General features: G+C 49.2%; 1 protein-coding gene across 1 annotated transcript in view; it reads left to right on the top strand.

Annotated features, from left to right (window-relative positions):
• The window catches only part of ZFP91 (ZFP91 zinc finger protein), a 503,483-nt gene that overhangs the window by 95,332 nt on the left and 384,011 nt on the right, over positions 1-24,140 (top strand). The window contains 1 exon segment of the mRNA XM_030221066.1: positions 17,761-17,797. Within this exon segment, the coding sequence (XP_030076926.1) occupies positions 17,761-17,797 (37 nt within the window).

Genomic DNA, 24,140 nt, shown 5'->3' with positions numbered 1-24,140 from the left:
GTCTTACTTTTTCATCTTTTGTATGGGAAATGTCTAAGGACATTCCATTCCCTATGAAGGTTGTGGATGAGCCCAGGGCTGAGATGCTTGAGGTCCTGGATTGTCCTTCTCCACCAGCAGAAACTGCAACGCCCCCCCCCCCCCCCCCCCCCACACAGCACACACACAATACACTCAGGGAAGTGATGTTGCAGAATTCAGTTGTCAATAAGCATGTCCAAGTCCCAGTACAGAGCCCATGGAGAGCCTGTGATAGTGAAGGGCCCAAATTCCTGACGATTCCATGGTGGTGGACTCTGCTCTCAGAAGAGCCAAGAGTACTAGAGACTATGCCTCGGCGCCCCCAGGCAGAGAGTCTAGGACCTTGGATTCTTTTAGGAGGCGTACGTATCAGGCTGGAATCGTCGCCGCCAAGATCCAAACATACCAGCAGTACACGAATATTCTCTTACGGAACTCGGTGAGGAAACTGCCCAGTTTAGTTGAAGCTCTTCCTCCGGAGCTTGCTGAACCTTTTCACCAGGTGGTCAGGTAGCAGAAGGCGTGTCGCAAATTCCTGGCCAGGAGAGCTTATGACACTTTTGATGCCGCATCCCGAGTACCTGCTCAAGGTATAGTGATGCGCAGAATCTCATGGCTGCGTGTTTCTGACCTGGATCAGAAGACCCAGCAGCGAATGGTGGATGTTCCTTGCCAGGGGGATAATCTTTTTGGAGAGAAGGTTGAGGATATGGTCGATACCCTCAAGATGCACCATGATGCGATGGATTCTCTCTCCCGCTGGACGCCTTCTGCTACTAGGAGGTTCTTTGGAGGGAGGAGGAGTGCTCCCTATTTTTATAATAGGTGTAGGTACACTCTACCTCTCGGCAGCCTGTTCAAAGCTCGCTCCCAGCAGGTTCGCTCTCGTCAGCAGCGTGCGCCTAAGGCCCCTCCAGCTCCCCAGCAAAGCAAGGGACCGGGCTTTTGACTTTCTGCAGAGCAGCATAGCCGCAGTAAAAGTAGCCGTACCGGACGAATCTGCCTGTTGGGGGGAGGTTGATATTTTTTCACCAAAGGTGGCATCTCATAACCTCCGACAGGTGGGTTCTTCAAATAGTCCGGTTAGGATACACTCTCAATCTGGCTGGCATACAGGCCTCCAAATTGCCCAACGGGAGCTCAATCCTTCAGCTCCCAACACAAGCAGGTACTTGCAGAAGAACTCTCCGCCCTTCTAAAGGCCAATGCGGTCGAACCACCAGGGGAAGAAGGGCTGGGAATTCTATTCCAGGTACTTCCTTGTGCAAAAAAAGACAGGGGGTATGTGTCCCATCCTAGACCTAAGGGCCCTGAACAAATTCCTAGTCCGAGAAAAGTTCAGGATGCTTTCCCTGGGCACCCTTCTTCCCATGATTCAGGAAAACGATTGACTATGCTCTCTGGACTTAAAAGACGCCTATACTCACATCTCGGTGCTTCCAGCTCACAGGAAGTACCTTCGATTTTGTCTGGGAACTCAGCATTTTCAGTACTGCGTACTACCCTTCTGTCTAGCATCAGCGCCCAGGGTCTTTACAAAGTGCTTGGCAGTTGTCGCAGCATCGCTACGCAGACTGGGAGTGCACGTCTTCCCTTATCTTGACGATTGGCTGGTGAAGGACACCTCAGAGGCAGGAACTTTATGATCCATGCACATGACTATTCAACTGCTGGAGATACTGGGGTTTGTAATAAATTGTCCCAAGTCCCATCTTGTTCCACTGCAGAAGTTGGAATTCATAGCAGCTCTGTTGGACACACAGATGTCTCGAGCTTATCTTCCCCAGGCAAGGGCAGACAATCTTCTGACCCTCACGCTGCTTGTGGTGGCTGTTTTTTTTTTTTTTGGGCGGGACGATGGCTTTTTTTTAAAAACCCCTTCGGTCTGCCACTTCTCTGTTTCCTTGCAGCTGCGCGGTGACTGGTTTGAGGTGGGAGGTTCTTTCCTTTCTATTCGAAACTGGCTGTTTTTCTTTTAAAAAAAAAATTACGGGGAAATGTAATAGAACCGACTGTTTTTCCCTCCCATGGTGTGTGCTTGGTAAGTTAGTGTGCCGCTTTTCTTCCTTCCCATGCTTTCTCTATGGGCAAGCTCTACTCAGCTTTGTGGCCTGTCTTTTCTTCTGCTGCGGGACATCTTGATAGCTTCTTGTCTATAATTTTAGCGGGCCCTTCAATTTTTCTTCAGTGGACTTGTACCTCAGCTGTGGTCCAGCCCTTCTAGGGTGCTGGCTCCTGTCCTCCTCATGCAGTTTTCAGTCTGTTGCTCTCCTCTGCGTGGCTCAGGATCGACATGGTCAGTGGAGCTTGTTTTTCCAGTGTCAGATCCAGCATGTCTAGGTGGCCTGGTGTCTTTCCCTATCCTTTTGTGTTGGTCACAGCTTCTGCCTGGCCGTCTGCCTTTCGCTTGCAGCAGTTGCTGATTTGTGGAGCTGGTCTGTGCCAGAGCCGGAGGTGGGAGGCGGGGCTGGTGGTTGGGAGGCGGGGATAGTGCTGGTCAGACTTATACGGTCTGTGCCCTGAAGAGGACAGGTACAAATCAAGGTAGGGTATGCACAAAAAGTAGCACATATGAGTTGATCTTGTTGGGCAGACTAGATAGACCGTGCAGGTCTTTTTTTGCCGTCATCTACTATGTTACTATGTTAGTGTCCTTGGCTCGGGCGTCTCATCAGATCACAGCTCGGTAGATGTTGAAACTTTTATGGCACATGGCTTCCAGAGTACATGTGACTCCCATGGCACGTCTACATATGAGATCACCCAATGGACCCTAGCTTCCCAGTGGTGTCAGGCTACAGGGGATCTAGAGGGTGTCATCCATCTTTCCACCGATTTTTGCAATTCCCTTCAATGGTGGACCATTTGCTCCAATCTGACCTTGGGATGTCCATTCCAAATTCCTCAGCCACAAAAAGTGCTGACGACGGATGCATCCCTCCTGGGGTGGGGAGCTCATGTAGATGGGCTTCACGCTCAAGAGGGAGCTTGGTCTTTTCAGGAAACAGGTCTTCAGATCAACCTTCAGGAATTACGAGCGATCTGGCATGCTCTAAAGGCTTTCAGAGACCGGCTGTCCAATCAAATTATCTTAATTCAGACAGACAACCAGATTGCGATGTATTACACCAACAAGCAGGGGAGCACCGGATCTCGCCCTCTGTGTCAGGAAGCCGTCAGGATGTGGCTTTGGGCTCACAGCCACGGCATGTTTCTCCAAGCCACATATCTGGCAGGTGTAAACAACAGTCTGGCCGACAGGTTGAGCAGGATAATGCAACCTCACGAGTGATCACTGAACATGGATGTTGTCCGCAGGATCTTTCGAGCGTGGGGCACCCCCTTGGTAGATCTTTTTGCCACTCAGACGAATCACAAGGTTCCTCAATTCTGTTCCAGGCTTCAGGCTCTCGACAGACCAGCTTTTCTCCTACATTGGGGGACAGGTCTTCTGTATGCATATCCTCCCATATCTCTAGTAGGGAAAACTCTGCTGAAACTCAGACAAGATCGCGGAACCATGATTCTGATAGCTCCTTTCTGGCCCCGTCAGATCTGGTTTCCTCCTCTTCTGGAGTTGTCCTCCGAAGAACCGTGGAGATTGGAGTGTTTTCCGACCCTCATCACTCAGAACGAGGGGTCACTTCTACATCCCAACCTCCGGTCTCTGGCTCTCACAGCCTGGATGTTGAGAACTTAGAAGTTGCCTCTTTAGGTCTTTCAGGGGGTGTCTCCCGAGTCTTGCTTCTAGGAAAGATTACAAGAAAAGTGTTACATAAGTACATAAGTAGTGCCATACTGGGAAAGACCAAGGTCCATCTAGCCCAGCATCCTGTCACCGACAGTGGCCAATCCAGGTCAAGGGCACCTGGCACGCTCCCCAAACGTAAAAACATTCCAGACAAGTTATACCTAAAAATGCGGAATTTTTCCAAGTCCATTTAATAGCGGTCTATGGACTTGTCCTTTAGGAACCTATCTAACCCCTTTTTAAACTCCGTCAAGCTAACCGCCCGTACCACGTTCTCCGGCAACGAATTCCAGAGTCTAATTACACGTTGGGTGAAGAAAAAAGTTTCTCCGATTCGTTTTAAATTTACCACACTGTAGCTTCAACTCATGCCCTCTAGTCCTAGTATTTTTGGATAGCGTGAACAGTCGCTTCACATCCACCCGATCCATTCCACTCATTATTTTATACACTTCTATCATATCTCCCCTCAGCCGTCTCTTCTCCAAGCTGAAAAGCCCTAGCCTTCTCAGCCTCTCTTCATAGGAAAGTCGTCCCATCCCCACTATCATTTTCGTCGCCCTTCGCTGTACCTTTTCCAATTCTACTATATCTTTTTTGAGATACGGAGACCAGTACTGAACACAATACTCCAGGTGCGGTCGCACCATGGAGCGATACAACGGCATTATAACATCCGCACACCTGGACTCCATACCCTTCCTAATAACACCCAACATTCTATTCGCTTTCCTAGCCGCAGCAGCACACTGAGCAGAAGGTTTCAGCGTATCATCGACGACGACACCCAGATCCCTTTCTTGATCCGTAACTCCTAACGCGGAACCTTGCAAGACGTAGCTATAATTCGGGTTCCTCTTACCCACATGCATCACTTTGCACTTGTCAACATTGAACTTCATCTGCCACTTGCACGCCCATTCTCCCAGTCTCGCAAGGTCCTCCTGTAATCGTTCACATTCCTCCTGCGACTTGACGACCCTGAATAATTTTGTGTCATCGGCGAATTTAATTACCTCACTAGTTATTCCCATCTCTAGGTCATTTATAAATACATTAAAAAGCAACGGACCCAGCACAGACCCCTGCGGGACCCCACTAACTACCCTCCTCCACTGAGAATACTGGCCACGCAATCCTACTCTCTGCTTCCTATCTTTCAACCAGTTCTTAATCCATAATAATACCCTACCTCCGATTCCATGACTCTGCAATTTCTTCAGGAGTCTTTCGTGCGGCACTTTGTCAAACGCCTTCTGAAAATCCAGATATACAATATCAACCGGCTCCCCATTGTCCACATGTTTGCTTACCCCCTGTTATTCTTTTAAATGGAGGAGGTTTGCCGTCTGGTGTGACAGCAAGGCCCTAGATCCTTTTTCTTGTCCTACACGGACCCTGCTTGAATACCTTCTACACTTGTCAGAGTCTGGTCTGAAGACCAACTCAGTAAGGGTTCACCTTAGTGCAATCAGTGCTTACCATCAGTGTGTAGAAGGTCAGCCTATCTCTGGACAGCCTTTATTGGTCCGTTTCATGAGATGTTTGCTTTTATCAAAGCCCCCAGTCAAACCTTCACCAGTGTCGTGGGATCTCAATGTCGTTCTCACCCAGGTGATGAAGCCTCCTTTTGAGCCACTGAATCCCTGCCATCTGAAGTATTTGACCTGGAAGGTCATTTTCTTGATGGCTGTTACTTCAGCTCATAGAGTCAGTGAGCTCCAAGCCCTGGTAGTCCATGCTCCTTATATCAAATTTCATCATAACAGGGTAGTCCTCCGCGTTCATCCTAAGTTCTTGCCGAAGGTGGTGTCGGAGTTCCATCTGAACCAGTCTATTGTCTTGCCAACATTTTTTCCCTGTCCTGGTGAGGACAAGTTGCACACCTTGGACTGTAAGAGAGCATTGGCCTTTTACGTGGAGCGGACAAAGCCCTATAGACAGTCCGCCCAATTGTTTTTCTTTTAATCCCAGCAGGATGAGAGTTGCCATCGGAAAACGCACCATCTCCAATTGGCTAGCAGATTGCATTTCCTTCAGTTATGGCCAAGCTGGGCTGACTTTGGAGTGCCATGTCTCGGCTCATATTGTTAGAGCCATGGCTGCGTCAGTGGCTCACTTAAAGTCAGCCTCCTTTGAGGAGATTTGCAAGGCTGCAACGTGGTCATCAGTCCACACATTCACATCTCACTACTGCCTTCAGCAGGATACCCGACGCGACAGTCGGTTCTGGCAGTCAGTGCTGCAGAATCTGTTCGGGGTTTAGAATCCAACGCCACCCTCCTAGGCCCATTTCTGTTTTGTTCCAGGCTGCACTCTCAGTTGTGTTTATTTTCAGGTCAATCTTAGTTATGTCCTCGCCATTGTGAGGCCCAATTGACCAGTGTTCATTATTTTGGGTGAGCCTGGGTGCTAGGGATACCCCATGCGTGATATCCAGCCTGCTTGTTCTCTGAGAAAATGAAGATACATACCTGTAGCAGGTATTCTCCGAGGACAGCGGGCTGGATATCATCACAACCCACCCTCCTCCCCTTTGGAGTTGTTCTTCTTCTCGTTTTGCTTATTATGTAACTGAGGGAAGCATGCGGGCGTCGCCAGCGGGAAGTCGCGCATGCGCGGTGCGTTGTCCCTGAGCGCACCGCACCGTTCTAGAGCTTTCTAAAGTTTTTTTGTTTTAGTTCCGATCTGCTGGGCCGTCGCGGACGACAACCCATGCATAAGGATCCAGCTCTGCTGTCCTCGGGAGAATACCTGCTACAGGTATGTATCTTCATTTTATTGTAATATTGACTGGAGAAATGTTACATCAGGGAGTGCTAGGGAGGTAAAATTTCTAGATGTATTAAATGACTGCTTTCTGGAGCAACTGGTCTAGGATTCGACGAGAAGGGGATCTTTTTTTTTTTTTTTTAGATCTAATCTTTAGTGGAATACGGAGCATAGTACAAGAGGCAACAATGTTGAATCCTGTGGGAAACCGTGATTATTAGATCAAATTTGAGCTGAAATCTAGAGTGAAGTCACTAAGGAAATGCACTGTAGCAGCTTTTGAATTTTCGAAGGGCAACTATGACAAAATGAAGAAAATGGTTAAAAGAAGCTCAAAGATTTGGCTGCAAAGGTTAGGACTGCTGAATCAGGCGTGGGCATTGTTTAAAATACCATTGTGGGAAATGTCTGGACTTAGATGTAGTCCCACTTATTAACAAAGGTCAAAAAAAGAGCAAACGACAGCCAGCATGGTTAAAAGCTGAGGTGAAGAGGCTATTGGAGCCCAAACATAGACAAACATGGTTTAATGGGACAGAGCCAGCATGATTTCAGCCATGGGAGGTCTTGCCTCACCAATTTTCTTCATTCTTTTGAAGGTGTGAATAAACGTGGATAAAGGTGAGTCGGTTGATGTGTATCTAGATTTTCAGGAAGCTTTTGACAAAGTTCATCATGATAGATTCTTGAGAAAATTAGAGTATTGGCATAGGAGACATTTTTCTGTTGTGGGATTAAGATTTGGTTATTGGACAGAAAAACAGGGGTAGGCTTAAATGGCCATTTTTCTCAATGGAGGAGGATGAATAGTGGAGTGCAACAGGATCTGTACTGGGACCGGTGCTGTTTTATATATTTACAAATGATCTGGAAATTGGAACGACGAGTAAGGTGATTAATTTGCGGATGACACTAAACTATTCAAAGTTGTCAAAATGGCATGCGGATTGTGAAGAATTTGCAGTAAGACCTTAGGAAACTTGAAGACTGAACATCCAAATAGATGAAATTTAATGTAGACAAATGCAAAATGATGCACATAGGGAAGAATAATCCAAATCATAGTTATTTAATTCTAGGGTCCATTTTAGGAGTCAGCACTCAAGAAAAAGACCTAGGTGTCATTGTAGACAATATGCTGAAATCTTCTGTCCAATGTGTGACCGTGGCGAAAAAAAGGCAAACTGGATGCTAGGATTATTAGGAGCTATTTCCTTGTCATCAGCAGCAGATGAATCCATTACGAGTGGGTTGTGTCCACCTACCAGCAGGGGAGATAGAGAACACTGAAAACCATAGTGCCTCTAGGACGGCTAGCTCTATATGCCTCAGTATTTCTCTATCTCCCAGCAGGATTTGGACACAGCTTGTTCAGCTCCTTGAAGATTCTGCCTGGGTGGCTCCTGTGGCTTTTGCCAGTTGTAGCAGGTGTGTTGTGGCTAAGTGGAGCCCACTTTAAAGGCACATAGTTAGCCCTTTCCCTGCCTTACCCTTCACCCTGTGTAGATGCAGGCATATAGGTTCGCCCTTTCCCTGCTTTTCCCACCCTCTTCTGCCTCCGGAGTGCCTCTGTAGCTGGTTTGCCTCCAACTTTCCTCACAACGTTTAAAAAGAAACGAACAAAAAAAAAAAGCGCTTTTCAGCTCTGCTATTTCTGAGGCTTTTCCTGACTGTGCAGCGTGACCGGAGCTCGTGGATTCGGTCCTTTGTGGTAAGAGCGGTACTCATCTCCTCCAGGGAGGGCCCACAGACGGCGTTCTGATCGGGGTGATTTTGGCGCGATGCCGCCATTTTGAATTTTATTCCGCCGTTTTTCGGCGATGGCTGCTGAGGGAGTTAAGCACTTTTCCCGTTGTGGCAAGCGCAGATCAGCAGCGGAGCTCTGTAAAACGTGCTGTTTAGACGGTAGAGCCAGTACGAGCATGGCGAGCGATGATTCTTCCTGCTCGATGGAGCTGGCAGCGAGCGCCATCTTGGAAGCGCCGCATGGCTCGACCCCCGCGGTTGCAGAGGAGTCTGAAGAGGGGGCGCATTGGGTTGAGGCTACCAGAGGAGCTCCAGGCCCTGTGTCTCCTAATTCGGAGACGGGAGGTCAGGGTGAGTTTTTCTCCCCCGAGTTTGTGCTTATTTTACATAAAGCCTTCATGCTGAAAAGAGCTCTGCCGCAGGTGTCTGACACTGCGTTGCTACCTGGTTCCCCTCCGACTGATGATGGCCTGGGGCTGATGCCAGATGTGGATGCCCCTGAGCGTTGGATGCACGCTAAGCATAGACGGGTAAATTTCCTGTCTGAGAGTGGCGCTCCCCCCCCCTTCTCTCCCCCCCCCCCCCCCCCCCCCCCCCCATGGTCGGGCTGTGGGGACTCGGGGATCTGGCAGGCCTTCATGGTTTGAAGAGCAGAGGAAGGAGCCGGTTTGCCACTGGATCTGGATAATCCCACTGCGGTTCGGATTTCCAACCGCGATGAACTGCCAGCACTTATCTCTGATGCCTTACAGGCCCTCTCTATTGTTGACCCTGTTCAAGGTGAGGCCTCCTCTGGCAATCCGAGGATGGCGAGTACTAAGAAGCCTGCTCGTGCCTTTCCTTTGCATGACTCCATCCAAGAGCTTATTTCTGCTCAATGGGCTGACCCCGAGGGGTCCTTGAAAAGTGGCCAGGTCGATGGGGCATCTTTACCCTCTGGGTGAGCAGCACTTGGCCCGTTTTGGGATGCCTAAAGTGGATGCCTTAATCACAGCGGTGACAAAAAAGACCATGCTCCCAGTAGAGGGAGGGGTCGCCCTGAAGGACATTCAGGACCGGCGGCTGGAATCAGCGCTAAAACAGTTCTTTGAGATTTCGGGCCTAGCCTTAAGGGCGTCTGTTTGCAGTTTTTAGCTGCTTCAGCCTGCCTCTCTTGGTTACAACAGGCAGTGGAACAGCCCGTGGATGGTGCGGAGTCCCTTGCTGAGGTTGCACCGCACATGGAGTCAGCCTTGTCATTTTTAGCTGACGCCCTCTATGATCTGGTCAGAGCTTCGGCTAAACAGATGTCTGTGGCGGTGTCCGCCCAGCCGCCTTCTATGGCTACGGCATTGGGCGGCTGACATTGCCTCTAAGCAAAGGCTGGTGAAGTTGCCCTTTCGGGGCCTTCTGTTATTTGGAGAGGAGTTGGAGAAGATTGTTAAAGACCTGGGGGATGCTAAACCCCAGCGGTTACCTGAGGATAGGCCGCGCGGCCTTCTTCCAAGGGTCAAGTGGTTCCCTTCTCCTCCAGACCTTGCTTCCGTGAAGCTAGAACGTATCGCCTGGGGCGCTCTACTGGGTTTACTCAACGTGCCCGCTTTCAGCAGAGGAACTCCTTTCGTTCAGACAAACGCTCTGCAGCAGCAGGCTCAAGGCCAAGAGTTTAGGGCCGTCCTCCACAATGATGGGACGCCGGTCCACTCCTCCTTTACAGCTGTAGGAGGACACCTTTCCCTCTTTCTCGAGGAGTGGACCAAGATTACCTCAGATCAGTGGGTCCTGAACCTGATCAGAGAAGGTTACCGATTGGAATTCGGTGCCCCGGTGAGAGACGTGTTTGTGGAGTCCCGATGTGGTACTTGCCTCAAACGGGCGGCGGTAGAGGAGACCTTACAAGTCTTGTTGCACCTTGGAGCGGTGATCCCTGTGCCTCCCGCCGAACACGGCTGCGGTCGTTACTCCATTTATTTTGTGGTGCCGCGAAAAAAAGGCGGGTCTTTTTGGCCCATTCTCGACTTAAAGAAAGTCAACGAGTCACTAAGAGTGCGGCATTTTCACATGGAAACCCTGTGCTCTGTCATTGCGGCGGTACAGCTAGGAGAATTCCTCACGTCTCTGGACCTAAAAGAAGCATACTTGCACATTTCTATATGGCTCCGGCCACCAACGGTTCCTGCGGTTTGCTGCGTTGTTGGGAAATCATTTCCAGTTTTGGGCCTTGCCTTTTGGCCTTGCCACAGCTCCCCGAACCTTTTCCAAGGTAATGGTGGTGGTAGCTGCTTTTCCTCAGGCGACAGGGTATCCGGGTTCACCCGTACCTCGAACGACTGCTCATCAGACCGGACTCTGCCAGAAGAGAGTCGTCATGTAACAGCCAGAGTGGTCTCAGTACTTCAATCTCTGGGCTGGGTCGTCAATATACCCAAAATTCACCTAGACCCCCTCTCAATCTACTAGAATATTTGGGGGTCCGGTTCGACACGGCCTTGGGGTTTGTCTTTCTACCCAACCAAAGGCGGTGCAAGCTTCAGAATCAGGTCTGTCTGCTCCTGAGGATGCTTCGTCCGCGAGCTTGGGACTTTGTCCAGCTGTTGGGGTCGATGATGGCCACCTTGGAAGTGGTGCCATGGGCGAGAGCGCACATGAGACCTCTGCAGATTGCCCTGCTTCAACGATGGTCTCCTATGTCCCAGGATTATCAGCGCAGACTCATGTGGCTCCCTGTGGCCCGACTCAGTATGGAGTGGTGGCTCTCAGACAGCATGCTGCGGCGAGGAATGCCGCTAGCGCTTCCCGATTGGTGCCTGGTGGTAACGGATGCCAGCCTGATGGGCTGGGGAGCACATTGCCTGGGAAGCTATGCCCAGGGTCTGTGGACACCCGAGGAAACGGGGTGGTCCATCAATCGCTTGGAACCGAGAGCGATATTCCAGGCTCTTTCTGGCCTTTCCATGACCCTGGAGGGACTGGCTGTCAGAGTTCAATCGGACAAAACGACAGCAGTGGCCTGCATAAATCGAGCAAGGCGGCACTCAGTGTCAACCACTGGTCGCAGGGGCCGCTCAGATATGCCACTGGGCTGAGCTACATCAGCAGCTTCTGTCAGCAGCTTACATAGCAGGTCAGAGCACATGCAAGCCGACTTTCTAAGCAGGTATCAACTCGACCCTGCGGAGTGGGAAACTAGCAGATGAAGTGTTCCTTCAAATCTGTGCCAAATGGGGAACGCCCGTAGCGGATCTTATGGCCTCAAGTACAAATGCCAAAGTCCCGTCCTTTTTCAGCAGACGGAGAGATGCCTCGCTCGGTGGGTGTTGGATGCCTTGGCTCAACCCTGGCTGCTGTGCCTCCTGTATGCGTTCCCCTCCTTGGCTCTTAATAGGGCGACTCCTCATGCGAATTCGGCTGCATCAAGGGAGTGGTGATCCTCATTGCCCCGGATTGGCCCAGGCGTCCGTGGTATGTGGACCTCCAGCGGATGCTGGTGGAGGCTCCCCTTCCTTTGCCTCTGGTACCGAACCTGTTGATGCAGGGTCCAGTGACCATGGAGGATCTCTGCTGCTTTAGTCTTACGGCGTGGCTATTGAGAGGGCACAATTGAGAGACAAGGGCTATTCTAACAAGTCATCTCCACTCTCTTGCAGGCCCGCAAGCGTTCCACTTCCGTTGCCTATGCTCGGATCTGGGCACCAGTTTGAGGCTTGGTGTGTGTCTAAAGCGATCACACCCATGCGGGCTTCTGTCTCTCCGAAACTTGACTTTTTTGCAGGATGGTATACAAAAAGCTTGGCCTATATTCCCTGTGTGTTCAAGTGGCAAGCCTTGGCATGTTTTCGGGGGAAAGGTTCGCTGGCCTCATCCCTAGATGCGCATCCGGTCATTGCACGGTTTCATAGAGGGGTGCTTCGGCTCCGGCCTCCGTGCGGGCCTCTTGTCCGGCTTGGAACCTTGGGCTAGTATTAAAGGTCTTCAGTGTTCGCCCATCGAGGCGCTGAGGCGAGCTTCGGAGAAGGATGTGACTGTAAAGACAGTCTTTTTGGTGACCATTACATCGGCGAGACGGGTGTCTGAGCTCCAGACGCTGTCTTATCAAGACCCATTTCTGCAATTCTCAGAGTCCGGAGTAATGATATGTACTGTGTCTTCCTTCCTGCCTATGGTGGTTTTAGCATTTCACCTAAACCAGCCTATTTATCTGCCCTCCTTTACTAGGGAGGAGTTTCCGGAATCTTTTGGGCAGTTGCACCTTCTGGATGTGTGCAGGGCTCTGTTGCAGTATCTGCAGATGTGTAATGCTTTCAGGACCCTCTGATCATCTTTTTGTATTGTTGTCAGGTCCTCGCAGAGGGTCTCCATCGTCTAAAGCCACTATAGCCTGTTGGCTTAAGGAAGCCATTTTTTCTGCATATCTGCTATCTGGCTGGCCTCCGCCTGACGCCTTTTAGGCACATTCCACAAGAGCGATTTCTTCCTTCTGGGCTGAGACGGGAGCACTCTCTCTTCAAGAGATATGTAGTGCAGCTACTTGGGCTTTTTAGCTCTCTTTTGCCCGTCATTACAGGCTGGGTGTGGCTGCCAGGAGGGACGCGCTTTTTGGAGCACAAGTGCTTGATCGTAGTGTGGCTTGTTCCTGCCGTATCTAGGGATTGTTTTGATACATCCCATTCGTAATGGATTCATCTGCTGCTGATGACAAGGAAGCAAAAATTAGGTTCTTACCTTGGTAATTTTTTTTCATTTAGTCACAGCAGATGAATCCATGATTCCTCCCTGAATTGACTCTGTTTGTGTTCAGTTTTTCCTGCAGTCATGTTCCCTCATTGGGAGAAGTTGGAAAACAGTCCTTCAGGATTCTGTTCTACTACAGGAGGTTGTTTGTCCCTCCTTTGTGTTATTGCTCCTGTTCTGGGGTGTTCGTTCGCTGTGAGGAAAGTTCATGTTATGCTACTTTGCGGTTTAACACTGCTTTGGAAGCTTCAAAATACTGAGGCAGATGGAGCTAGCCGTCCTAGAGGCACTATGGTTTTCAGTGTTCTCTATCTCCCCCTGCTGGTAGGTGGATACAACCCATTCGTAATGGATTCATCTGCTGTGACTAAAGGAAAGAAAATTACCAAGGTAAGAACCTAATTTTCCCATAAATGCTATTAGTATTAGTAGTAGAGGGATGCAAAATATGACCGAAATATTATAATGCCTCTGTATTGCTCCATGGTGCGATCTCACCTTGAGTATTGTGTTCCATTCTGCTCACCATATCTCAAAAAAAGATATAGCAGAATTAGAAAAGGTTCAAAGAAGAGCAACCAAAATGATAGAGGGGATGGATCTGCTTCTGTATGAGGAAAGGCTAAAGAGGTTAGTTTTCTGAGGGGGGGTTATGATTGAGGTCTATAAATTCTGAGTGGAATGGAACGGGTGGTGGTGAAACGGTTTTTCTGTTATTCAAAAAGTACAAAGACGTGGGGGGGGGGGCACTCAATGAATTGCTTGGAAATACTTTTAAATGAAATAGGAGGAAATATTTTTTCACTCAAAAAATAGTGAAGCTCTGGAACTCGTTGCCGGAGGAGGTAACGGCAGTTAGTGTATCTGAGTTTTAAAAAAAGATTGGACAAATTCATGGAGGAAAAGTCCATATCCTGCTGTTGAGATGGACATGGGGGAAGCCACTGGTTGCCTTGGGATTGGTAGCCTGAAATGGTGCTAATTGTTTCTGCCAGGTACTTGGGACCTGGATTGACCACTGTTGGAAGCGCAGGCTACTGGGCTGGATGTCAGAAGCGTAGCCAGGTTGAAGGTGCAGGGGGAGCGGAGAGCAGACTGCCGACGGTACCGGTGCGTATTTTAAATGTGATAGATCATGTCAAAAATAGGTGCCGGTGCTGTCAGAAGTCTGTTTGGGGAGTGGCCACTTCCCTGGTGACCCACCTAGCTACGCCTCTGCTGAATGGACCATTTGTCTAACCTAGTCTGGGTGTTATTTTCTTAGTAGGATTTAACCTTTTGTATGCCTTATAAGCCTCAGGGACTTTGCCAAATTCTTATTGAAAATCCAGATACACAGTATCTTATCTTGGTTTTGTATTCACATTTATTGCTGATCTTTGTATTGCTTTAATGTGTATATTTTATTAATTGGTAGATCATTGTGAGCCTAGTTGTGAGAAAAGTATAAGTAACATATTGATGAAAATATTTAATATTTCATTTAAATATTTTGTCAGCCTTTGTAATTTTTTATGTAGGTTACAGCTAAACTGAATGCTTTTTGATTTTTCCATAACAAGACAAAGTGAAAAATGTTCTTCCCTTTCCTCTGCTAAACAATTCCAGACAAGTGGATTATGTCCCCTTGTCAATATATGGAAACTGAAGCAAAAACCTCAGCTGATTTTTAGTCCTTGTAATAAGGATATAGTGCAATCTTCAGCTCTTCATTATTTGTCTTCTGCAGATGTGATCTGATGTAGCAATTTTGGAAACACACATGGAGTGGTAGGACTTGAGTCTATTATCTCTTAATGGAACCAGGGCCAAGTTTGGGAGTAAGGCAGCAGTTGATTTCCCTCCCCTCCTCTGTTTCCCATTCCTTCAAAAAGAGTTTGTCCAACAGACAGCATTGCCCCCTACTACATGGCTATTCTCCAAATTTGCAGCAGGATACCTTACCTAGCTATAACTTGTTTTAAAACTCTGCTCAAGTGATTGTGTGGCTCAGCAGTCACATAAAAATAATATGCTCTTCTGGCATCAATGGCAGCAGCAGGAGCAGTCTGTTCTTCACCCACATAGAATCAAGGTTTTTTTCCTGTTAAATATGTTTATGGACCATGGCTGTACTGTGTAGTAGCTAATACCAGTTGGTGTTGCCTTGTTTGTCTGCCTTAATTGCAATGTCACTGGCCGGAACCTTGAGATAGTGCTGTGAATTTTGGTGGGAGGCTTGTTTCTCTGATGGTGATTGTAAAGCTAGGGTAGTACAGCAGCAGCAGAGAGGTGCCAGGGCTGATAGGTTTAAATTTTGGGATTCAAGGCAAGCCATTTTGATGTGATCAATGCATTTCAAAGACCTTTCTCTTAACGTGTTCAGTCTAGAGGAGGACCAGGATGGAGCTCTGAGGTTTCCTTGAGTTCCAGTGGTGGCCCTAGGGTTTTTTCTTGGAGAGAAGAATAGGTGACATGAGAGTGATGAGAGCACATTTTTGAGTGGGGAGTATAATAAAAAAAACTAGACTTTCTTTTCACTTTATAGACTCCACTTCGGAGTGGAGGGGTAACCTAATGGTTAGGGCAGTGGAGTGAGAACCAGGGGAACAGAGTTCAATTTCCACTGCAGCTCCATGTGACCTTGAACAAGTCACCTGACGATCTATTGCCCTAGGTATGAAAACTTAGATTGGGATACCACTAGGGACAGAGAAGGCACCTGGATATAATATGTAAACTGTTTTGGTTGTACCACAAAAAGGCTGAAAAATGGAGCAAGTTTCTCGGTAATGTAAAATAGTTTGCATGTGGATCTTATTTTCACCCCCCCCCCCCCCCCACAACCTTCTAACCATTCAAAATATGATCTTGGTCTTCAGATTCTAGCTTTCAGGTAGCCAAGATTATGAGGGCAGTAACTTCACAGAATGAATAGGATATGGTGTTAGATTACCAAGAGGAATTGCCCTAGTCTCCCTGACATACCATCCTGGTCTAAGGGCCATTGAAAAAGAGAGAACTATTGCTTCATCTGAGAAGGGGAGGCCATTGGTAAGAAGGAGTTTCCTAGTCAGTTTTGCCACACATGACCACTACTAGAGGAGAGCAGAACATTCTGGGATCCCTATGATTAGACTGAATCTTTGCATAAACAGTTTGGTTTGTCTAGTCTCTTTATAGACAGCTGTGTGCAATGGCTGTGTTTCTTGGGCTTTCTTGTCTTGGGTCCAGTATTCCCTGTATGAGTACATGGTGATCTTTGTACGGATAATGGTACGTGAGAAGGGATATCTTTGAGGGGTCAAGGGCTCCTGAACAGATCTATGGCAAGTAAATGTCACTAGGAGATTTTTTTTGGTCAAGGCTTCTTGATAGGACCTGATCCAGACTCCAGAAAGAGTTGAAAGTTTCAGAGGGCTGGCAAGCCCACTTAAGGGCGCAGGAGTTCAAGTAGACAGAAGATTGGTAGGGCAGTATCCCTTGTCTTAATCTTTCTTGCTTTAACCACATTGGTGGTAGTGAGACCCAATGTGTACAGGAAATCCAAGGAGTTATGACTTCTTCCTTCTTGGTCTGGGTAGATCTTATGCACATCCCATTTGACTGGACGACAGGGGCGTAGCTACGGGTGGGCCCAGGCCTATCCAATTTTGGCTCAGGCCCATCCACCCAAGCGCGCACACTGCAGCAGCCTTTTTTCACATGTTTTCTACTGTGTGAGTCATCGCGTAGCGTACCACGGCAGACAGCACCTGCTCAGCTGATCTCCAGGCTCCAGCCCACCTACCTTTCGGGCTTGCAGAGGCAGACTCGGCAGTTGGCACTGAAATGCAGGTCACGTCGCGCAGCTCATTGTTCCATCCTACGCGGTATGACCTTATGACGTGGCTGTGCGCGGCAGTGTGCTCAGCCTCGCTCTCGCTCCACTCTTTCTGCTCCAGTGTCTAGCAGCAGTGGTTCAGGAACAGTGCTGTCGGCTGCCCAAGAAGTAAGCTTATTTGGCGGGAAGGAGGTCTTCAACTGGCGCGGGGCTTGGGGATACCCGTCAGCTCAGGTATTCCATTTGCTGTGGGAGGGAGAGAGAGAGGGCACTGGGAGGGGAGGCGGAAGTTAAATCTGGGATTTACTTTGGGAGAGTGGAGGCAGCAGCAGACATGAAATTTTTGGCCCACCCACTTTGTTCTCTGGCTCACCCTAAATTGGTTGTCTGGCTACGCTTGCTGGACAGGTCTAGCATGGACAGTAAGGAAAGTCAAATTTAAATTTACATGTTAATTTCCTTCCCTTTTAGTTCTGCTAGGCAAAACCAGAATACAGCCAGGTTAATCACAATGATAGCTTTCAGGGTCAAGATCAGAACACAAATATCATGCTCTTGGTGTAGGGAATTTTCTCTTTTTGGGTTAATGACCATAGAGTGAGTTTTTAATGGTATCTGTATTGGTTGTGGTGTGTTAGAAGTCCAAAACCAAACAAATTACTTTGGTTGACATATCTGGCAAAGTATACTGAAGATCTATAGTTTGCACTTGACTGATATATGAGGAATGAGTTTAGCTGTGAGCTTTGTAAATCTCTGTCTCCTGGCAGGAGGCTATAATCTTCTTGTCTGGACTAATGAAAAGGAAATTAACAGGTAAGTTCAAATTTCACCATGGCATCTGATTGCATTTGTAAAATTATTTTATTTTATTTTTTGGGGGGAAGGGGACTTTTCATTCTGTTCAGTTATTTACTGGTGCACAGAGAGATTGAAAACTTTTTTTTTTTTTTTATAGAGATCAGTGAGGTTCATCCTTCGGTAATTGGAATCAGGTAAGAGGATGCTCTGTAATTTCTTTAGTATGAGCAATAATTCAGACATCAATATTAGCATCTGGAGGTGTCATCTGCATAGCAAGGTCTATTTATAACAGTGATCTTCACTAATTTTAAGTCAGGGCTACTTTGGAACCAATGAGCTGAAGGAGAGCCGCAAAATATCTTCTCATGCAAAGTCATGACCTTGTAGACCAGTGTATGTAAGTGACATCCACTCACCAGCCCACCTTCAAACCGTTTATTGGGCTTATCCTCAAGGAGGTGGACATTTTCAAATGCATTCTTTTTACCTATTGAGAAATGTCTTGTCCTTCAAGCATGTGACTCTACCTCCCACCCACTTCCCTCTTTCTGTCATGAACTTTGTTTGAGAGGCAAAGAGTAGCAAAGAAAAAGCCAGAATGATAATGAGGGCTGCCCCAAAGGTCTCCAAGGACTTCCATTGGCCCTTGGGCCTTGCATTGTGACAGCTTACTAGCAAATAAAAAAAAAAAAAACCGCATAGAGTGAGGACAATAAGCACTGTAGAAAATGTGGGAAGGGAAACTTGTGTAGTCCTTTAAGTAAGCAAAACTGAGGAATAGGAAATCAGAGAAGTGGTGAGTGATTATACTTTGAAAGGACAGGGTATGTTTTGGGAGGGAGACTGGAAAAAATATATAGATGGATAAATTTGAGCGATTTAAAGCCATTGAAATAGCAAATGAGAAGGAAGTAAATGAGATGCACTGTGTGTGCCTTTGGGGACACCCAAGGATCTAATATCTATCTAGATGTAATCTGTGTGATCCAATCAGAAGAGTATATGGTTACATTAAGATCTATACAAGCATAGCATTAAGAAAAGATGTGCTGTTAATGGGAGGCCAACATCTACTTAACTGAAGAGTTGCCAGCTGCTGAATCAGTAAGAAATAGGAGAATGCTAGAATCCCTACAAGAGTGCTAATTTTTTTTTCCTCTCAAATTGAGTAACCTGCTCATGATGAAATAACACTGAACATAAGTACATAAGTAATGCCATACTGGGAAAAGACCAAGGGTCCATCGAGCCCAGCATCCTGTCCACGACAGCGGCCAATCCAGGCCAGGGGCACCTGGCAAGCTTCCCAAACGTACAAACATTCTATACATGTTATTCCTGGAATTGTGGATTTTTCCCAAGTCCATTTAGTAGCGGTTTATGAACTTGTCCTTTAGGAAACCGTCCAACCCCTTTTTAAACTCTGCTAAGCTAACCGCCTTCACCACTTTCTCCGGCAACAAATTCCAGAGTTTATACATTGGGTGAAGAAATATTTTCTCCGATTTGTTTTAAATTTACTACAGTAGTTTCATCGCATGCCCCCTAGTCCTAGTATTTTTGGAAAGCGTGAACAAACGCTTCACATCCACCTGTTCCACTCCACCCATTATTTTATATACCTCTATCATGTCTCCCCTCAGCCGTCTCTTCTCCAAGCTGAATAGCCCTAGCCTCCTTAATCTTTCTTCATAGGGAAGTCGTCCCATCCCCGCTATCATTTAGTCGCCCTTCGCTGCACCTTTTCAATTGTACTATATCTTTCTTGAGATGCGGCGACCAGAATTGAACACAATACTCAAGGTGCGGTCGCACCATGGAGCGATACAACGGCATTATAACATCCTCACACCTGTTTTCCATACCTTTCCTAATAATACCCAACATTCTATTCGCTTTCCTAGCCGCAGCAGCACACTGAGCAGAAGGTTTCAGCGTATTATCGACGACGACACCCAGATTCCTTTCTTGGTCCGTAACTCCTAACGTGGAACCTTGCATGACGTAGCTATAATTCGGGTTCTTTTTTCCCCACATGCATCACCTTGTACTTGCTCACATTAAACATCATCTGCCATTTAGCCACCCCAGTCTCCCAGTCTCGTAAGGTCCTCTTGTAATTTTTCACAATCCTGTCGCGATTTAACAACTTTGAATAACTTTGTGTCATCAGCAAATTTAATTACCTCGCTAGTTACTCCCATCTCTAAATCATTTATAAATATATTAAAAAGCAGCGGTCCTAGCACAGACCCCTGAGGAACCCCACTAACTACCCTTCCATATCATCAAGCTGATCAATCCATAGACTGGTGGGTTGTGTCCATCTACCAGCAGGTGGAGATAGAGAGCAAACTTTTGCCTCCCTATATGTGGTCATGTGCTGCCGGAAACTCCTCAGTATGTTCTCTATCTCAGCAGGTGGTGGTCACACACAGCAGCAGCTCTGGCTAGGCCTCCAAGCCTAATTTTTAGGTTTTGTTGAGTGCCTGGGGTTGAGGGCTCTTTTGAGCAAGTGCAAACCTGGTGGTGCCAGGTCCCTCCTTTTCTCCCCCCTCCCGCTGGCTCCGTTAAAAAAAAAAAAAAAAAAAAAAAAAAAAATTTGAACGTCCTTAAAGGCGTTTATTTCGACGTTTATTTAAGCGTCTATTGCAGCTACTCACTGGGACACCAGGTCGTTACAACTCGGAGCGGACAGCAGGTAATTTTTACCTTTTTATAGCGGGCAGGGGGTTCCCCGATTCTTCTCCTCGTGGCATATGGCGTCGGAGGGCGAGGGCGCAAAGGGTCGCTCCCCGGGTCGCTTGAGCGCTTCTAGAGGGGATGCGGGGGTCTTAAAGCCTGATTCGCCCTTGTTGGGTGACAGTTTCGTGACCGATGAATGTCCCGGTCCTTCCTCCGGCGTGGCGGTTTTTCCCGCCATAAACGCCCATCCCCCGCTCCTCGCCTCCGCCATCTTGGCCTGCCACGCGGCTCGGACGGCTTCTTCTTGGGCCGCCCTTGAGGTTGGAGACATTAATGCCATGAACGCCCTTAATTTGGGCGATGGCACAGAAGCGGCTAAAGTTAAGAGCCGTTCTTCCCGCGCGGCTCCTTCGCGGAGTTTCGCGCCGGACGCCATTTTGGATGCGCAGCATGTCTCTCCCCCGCTATTGCGAGCGCCGGTTGAGGGTGCGTCTAGGGCTGTTGCCCAGGCTGCGGAAGTGCACAGTCTGGGGGGTTTCTCCCCCGAGTTTGTTTTGCTGCTGCATCAGGCCTTCCTCATGCACAACGCTGCCCCTGCTCCCTCGTCTGGTAAAGAGGTTGAGGTTCCCAGAGGTAAACGCCCTCGGGTTGATTCCCAGGCCTTGGAGGAATTTGTCTCCTCCGATGTAGATGAGGGCAGCGTGTCTGAGGTCTCCCAACGGTCCTTTGCGGATTCCTTGGAGGAGACGGATCCCCGCTCGGATGGAGCGGATGACCCCTCTGCAGCGCGGCTTTTTAGCCCAGAGGATTTGCCCAACCTGTTGTTACAGGCCATGGACACTTTGAAGATTTCCTCTCCGGAGGACGTCTCTCCCTCAGCCCCTGTTGGCTCTGCCATTATGCTGGGGACGAAGCGCCCGCCTAGAACCTTCCACGTGCATGATGCCATGCACACCTTAATTTCGGCTCAATGGGATGTCCCAGAAGCGAGCCTTAAAGTGTCTAGGGCTATGTCCTGCCTCTATCCTTTGGCTGTGAGTGAACGTGAGGCCTATCTGTGGCCTACCGTGGATTCTTTAATCACTGCGGTGACTAAGAAAACGGCGTTGCCGGTGGAAGGTGGCACGGCCCTAAAGGACGCCCAAGACAGAAGATTGGAGGCGGCCTTAAGGTCGTCCTTTGAGGCGGCTGCTTTAAGTTTGCAGGCCTCAGTTTGCAGCTCCTATGTGGCCAGGGCGTGCCTGACTATGGTGCAGCGGGCTTCCCTTCGGATCATTCCTTGAGGGCTGATTGGCCGGCCCTGGAATCGGGCTTAGCCTATTTGGCAGACTTGCTGTATGATGTCTTGAGGGCCTCAGCGAAAGGCATGGCTCAGACAATCTCTGCGCGGCGGTGGCTTTGGCTGAAACATTGGTCTGCTGACCACGCCTCTAAATCCCGCCTGGCTAGGTTGCCTTTTAAAGGCAAGCTGCTCTTTGGGGTCGAGCTGGACAAAATCGTGACCGATCTCGGCACGTCTAAGGGCAAGAAATTACCAGAGGTCAGGGCTCGGGCTAGTACTCGTCCCGGTACCTCCAGAGGACGGTTGCAGGAAGCCCGTCGGTACCGCCTGGGCAAGTCGGGTTCCTCTGCCCCCTCTTCCTTCAAGAGGAATTTCTCCCCCAAGCAGCATTCCTTTCGCAGAGACCGCCGTCCCGGAGGTGCTCCCTCCGGTCCTCCCCCAGGGTCTCGTACCCAATGACGGGGTCTTGGTCCACGCCCCAGTGCAAATTGGAGGACGGCTGTCCTCGTTTCTGGGCAAGTGGACCACAATAACTTCAGACGCGTGGGTGCTGGAAGTCATCAGAGACGGCTACAAACTAGAGTTCTGCCGACCCTTAAAAGACGGGTTTGTACTCTCTCCCTGCAAGTCTCCGGTCAAAGCTGTGGCAGTGCAGCAGACTTTGGACAATCTGATCCGCCTGGGCGCGGTCGTTCCGGTGCCAGAAAGTCAGCTTGGCAAGGGACGTTACTCCATTTACTTTGTGGTACCAAAGAAAGGAGGTTCTGTCCGGCCTATCCTCGACCTCAAAGGGGTCAATCGGGCCTTGAAAGTGCGGCACTTTCGCATGGAGACTCTCCGCTCTGTTTTAGCGGCAGTGAAGGCAGGAGAGTTCCTGGCATCCTTGGACTTCAAGGAAGCGTACCTGCATATTCCCATCTGGCCTCCTCATCAACGCTTTCTGCGTTTTGCAGTCCTGGGACGACACTTCCAGTTCAGAGCCCTCCCTTTCGGGTTGGCTACTGCTCCGCGGACCTTTTCCAAAGTAATGGTGGTCTTCGCGGCCTTCCTACGAAAGGAAGGGGTACAAGTCCATCCTTATCTGGACGACTGGTTGATCCGAGCCCCCTCTTATGCAGAGTGCGGCAAAGCTGTGGACCGGGTAGTTGCTCTTTTGAGCTCCCTGGGATGGATCATCAACTGGGAGAAGAGCCAGCTGCACCCGACTCAGTCCCTGGAGTACCTGGGAGTTCGATTCGACACCCAAGTGGGCAGAGTGTTCCTGCCAGACAATCGGATTGTCAAACTTCAGGCTCAGGTGGACCAGTTCCTAGTAGCCTCTCCCCTTCGGGCTTGGGACTATGTGCAGCTGTTGGGCTCTATGACGGCCACGATGGAAGTTGTGCCCTGGGCCAGGGCTCATATGAGACCACTTCAACACTCTTTGCTGCAGCGCTGGACTCCGATGTCAGATTATGCTGTGCGCCTTCCCTTGGACCCAGCAGTGCGCAAGGCGCTGAGCTGGTGGATGCAGACAGACAAGTTGTATGCGGGAATGCCTCTGGTGACCCCAGAGTGGATTGTCGTCACGACGGACGCCTCGTTGTCGGGCTGGGGAGCCCACTGCTTGGGAAGGACAGCGCAGGGGCTCTAGTCTCCTGCAGAGGCAAAGTGGTCTATCAACCTCCTGGAACTCGGAGCCATTCGGTTGGTGCTTTTGGAGTTCATCCCGGTACTGGTGCTGAAGCCTGTACGGGTCCTGTCGGACAATGCCACGGCTGTGGCCTATGTCAACCGCCAGGGAGGTACCAAGAGCGCCCCTCTAGCCAAGGAGGCTATGAATCTTTGCCAGTGGGCGGAAGCGAACCTGGAGCAGCTTTCAGCGGCCCACATTGCCGGAGTCATGAATGTCAAGGCGGACTTTCTCAGTCGCCATACCTTGGAGCCCGGAGAGTGGCAGCTATCTGCTCAGGCGTTCTTGGACATCACGAAGCGCTGGGGCCAGCCGAGCCTAGATCTGATGGCGTCATCGGCCAATTGCCAAGTGCCGCGCTTTTTCAGCAGAGGACGGGACCCTCGATCCCTGGGAGTAGATGCTCTTCTCCAACAGTGGCCGACACAAGAGCTTCTCTATGTGTTCCCGCCCTGGCCCATGTTGGGCAGGGTGCTAGACCGGGTGGCAAAGCATCCCGGCAGGGTAATCCTGGTGGGTCCGGATTGGCCCAGGCGTCCCTGGTATGCGGACTTGATCAGGCTCTCAGTCGACGATCCTCTGCGGCTGCCAGTGGAGCAGGGCCTGTTACATCAGGGTCCCGTGGTGATGGAGGATCCCTCCCCCTTTGGTCTTACGGCCTGGCTATTGAGCGGCAGCGTCTGAGGAAGAAGGGCTTCTCAGACAAGGTCATCGCCACTATGCTGAGAGCGAGGAAGCGCTCTACTTCTACTGCTTACGCCAGGGTTTGGCGTATCTTTGCAGCGTGGTGTGAAGCAGGCTCACTTTCTCCCTTCACTGCTCCAATTTCTTCAGTGTTGGCGTTCCTGCAAGAAGGTCTGGAGAAAGGCCTGTCGCTCAGTTCCCTTAAAGTCCA

This window comes from Microcaecilia unicolor, chromosome 1 (genome assembly GCF_901765095.1).
Source record: "Microcaecilia unicolor chromosome 1, aMicUni1.1, whole genome shotgun sequence".
NCBI lineage: Eukaryota > Metazoa > Chordata > Amphibia > Gymnophiona > Siphonopidae > Microcaecilia > Microcaecilia unicolor.
The sequence above is the reverse complement of the archived record's forward strand: the minus strand, read 5'-3'. Positions and strand labels throughout refer to the sequence as shown.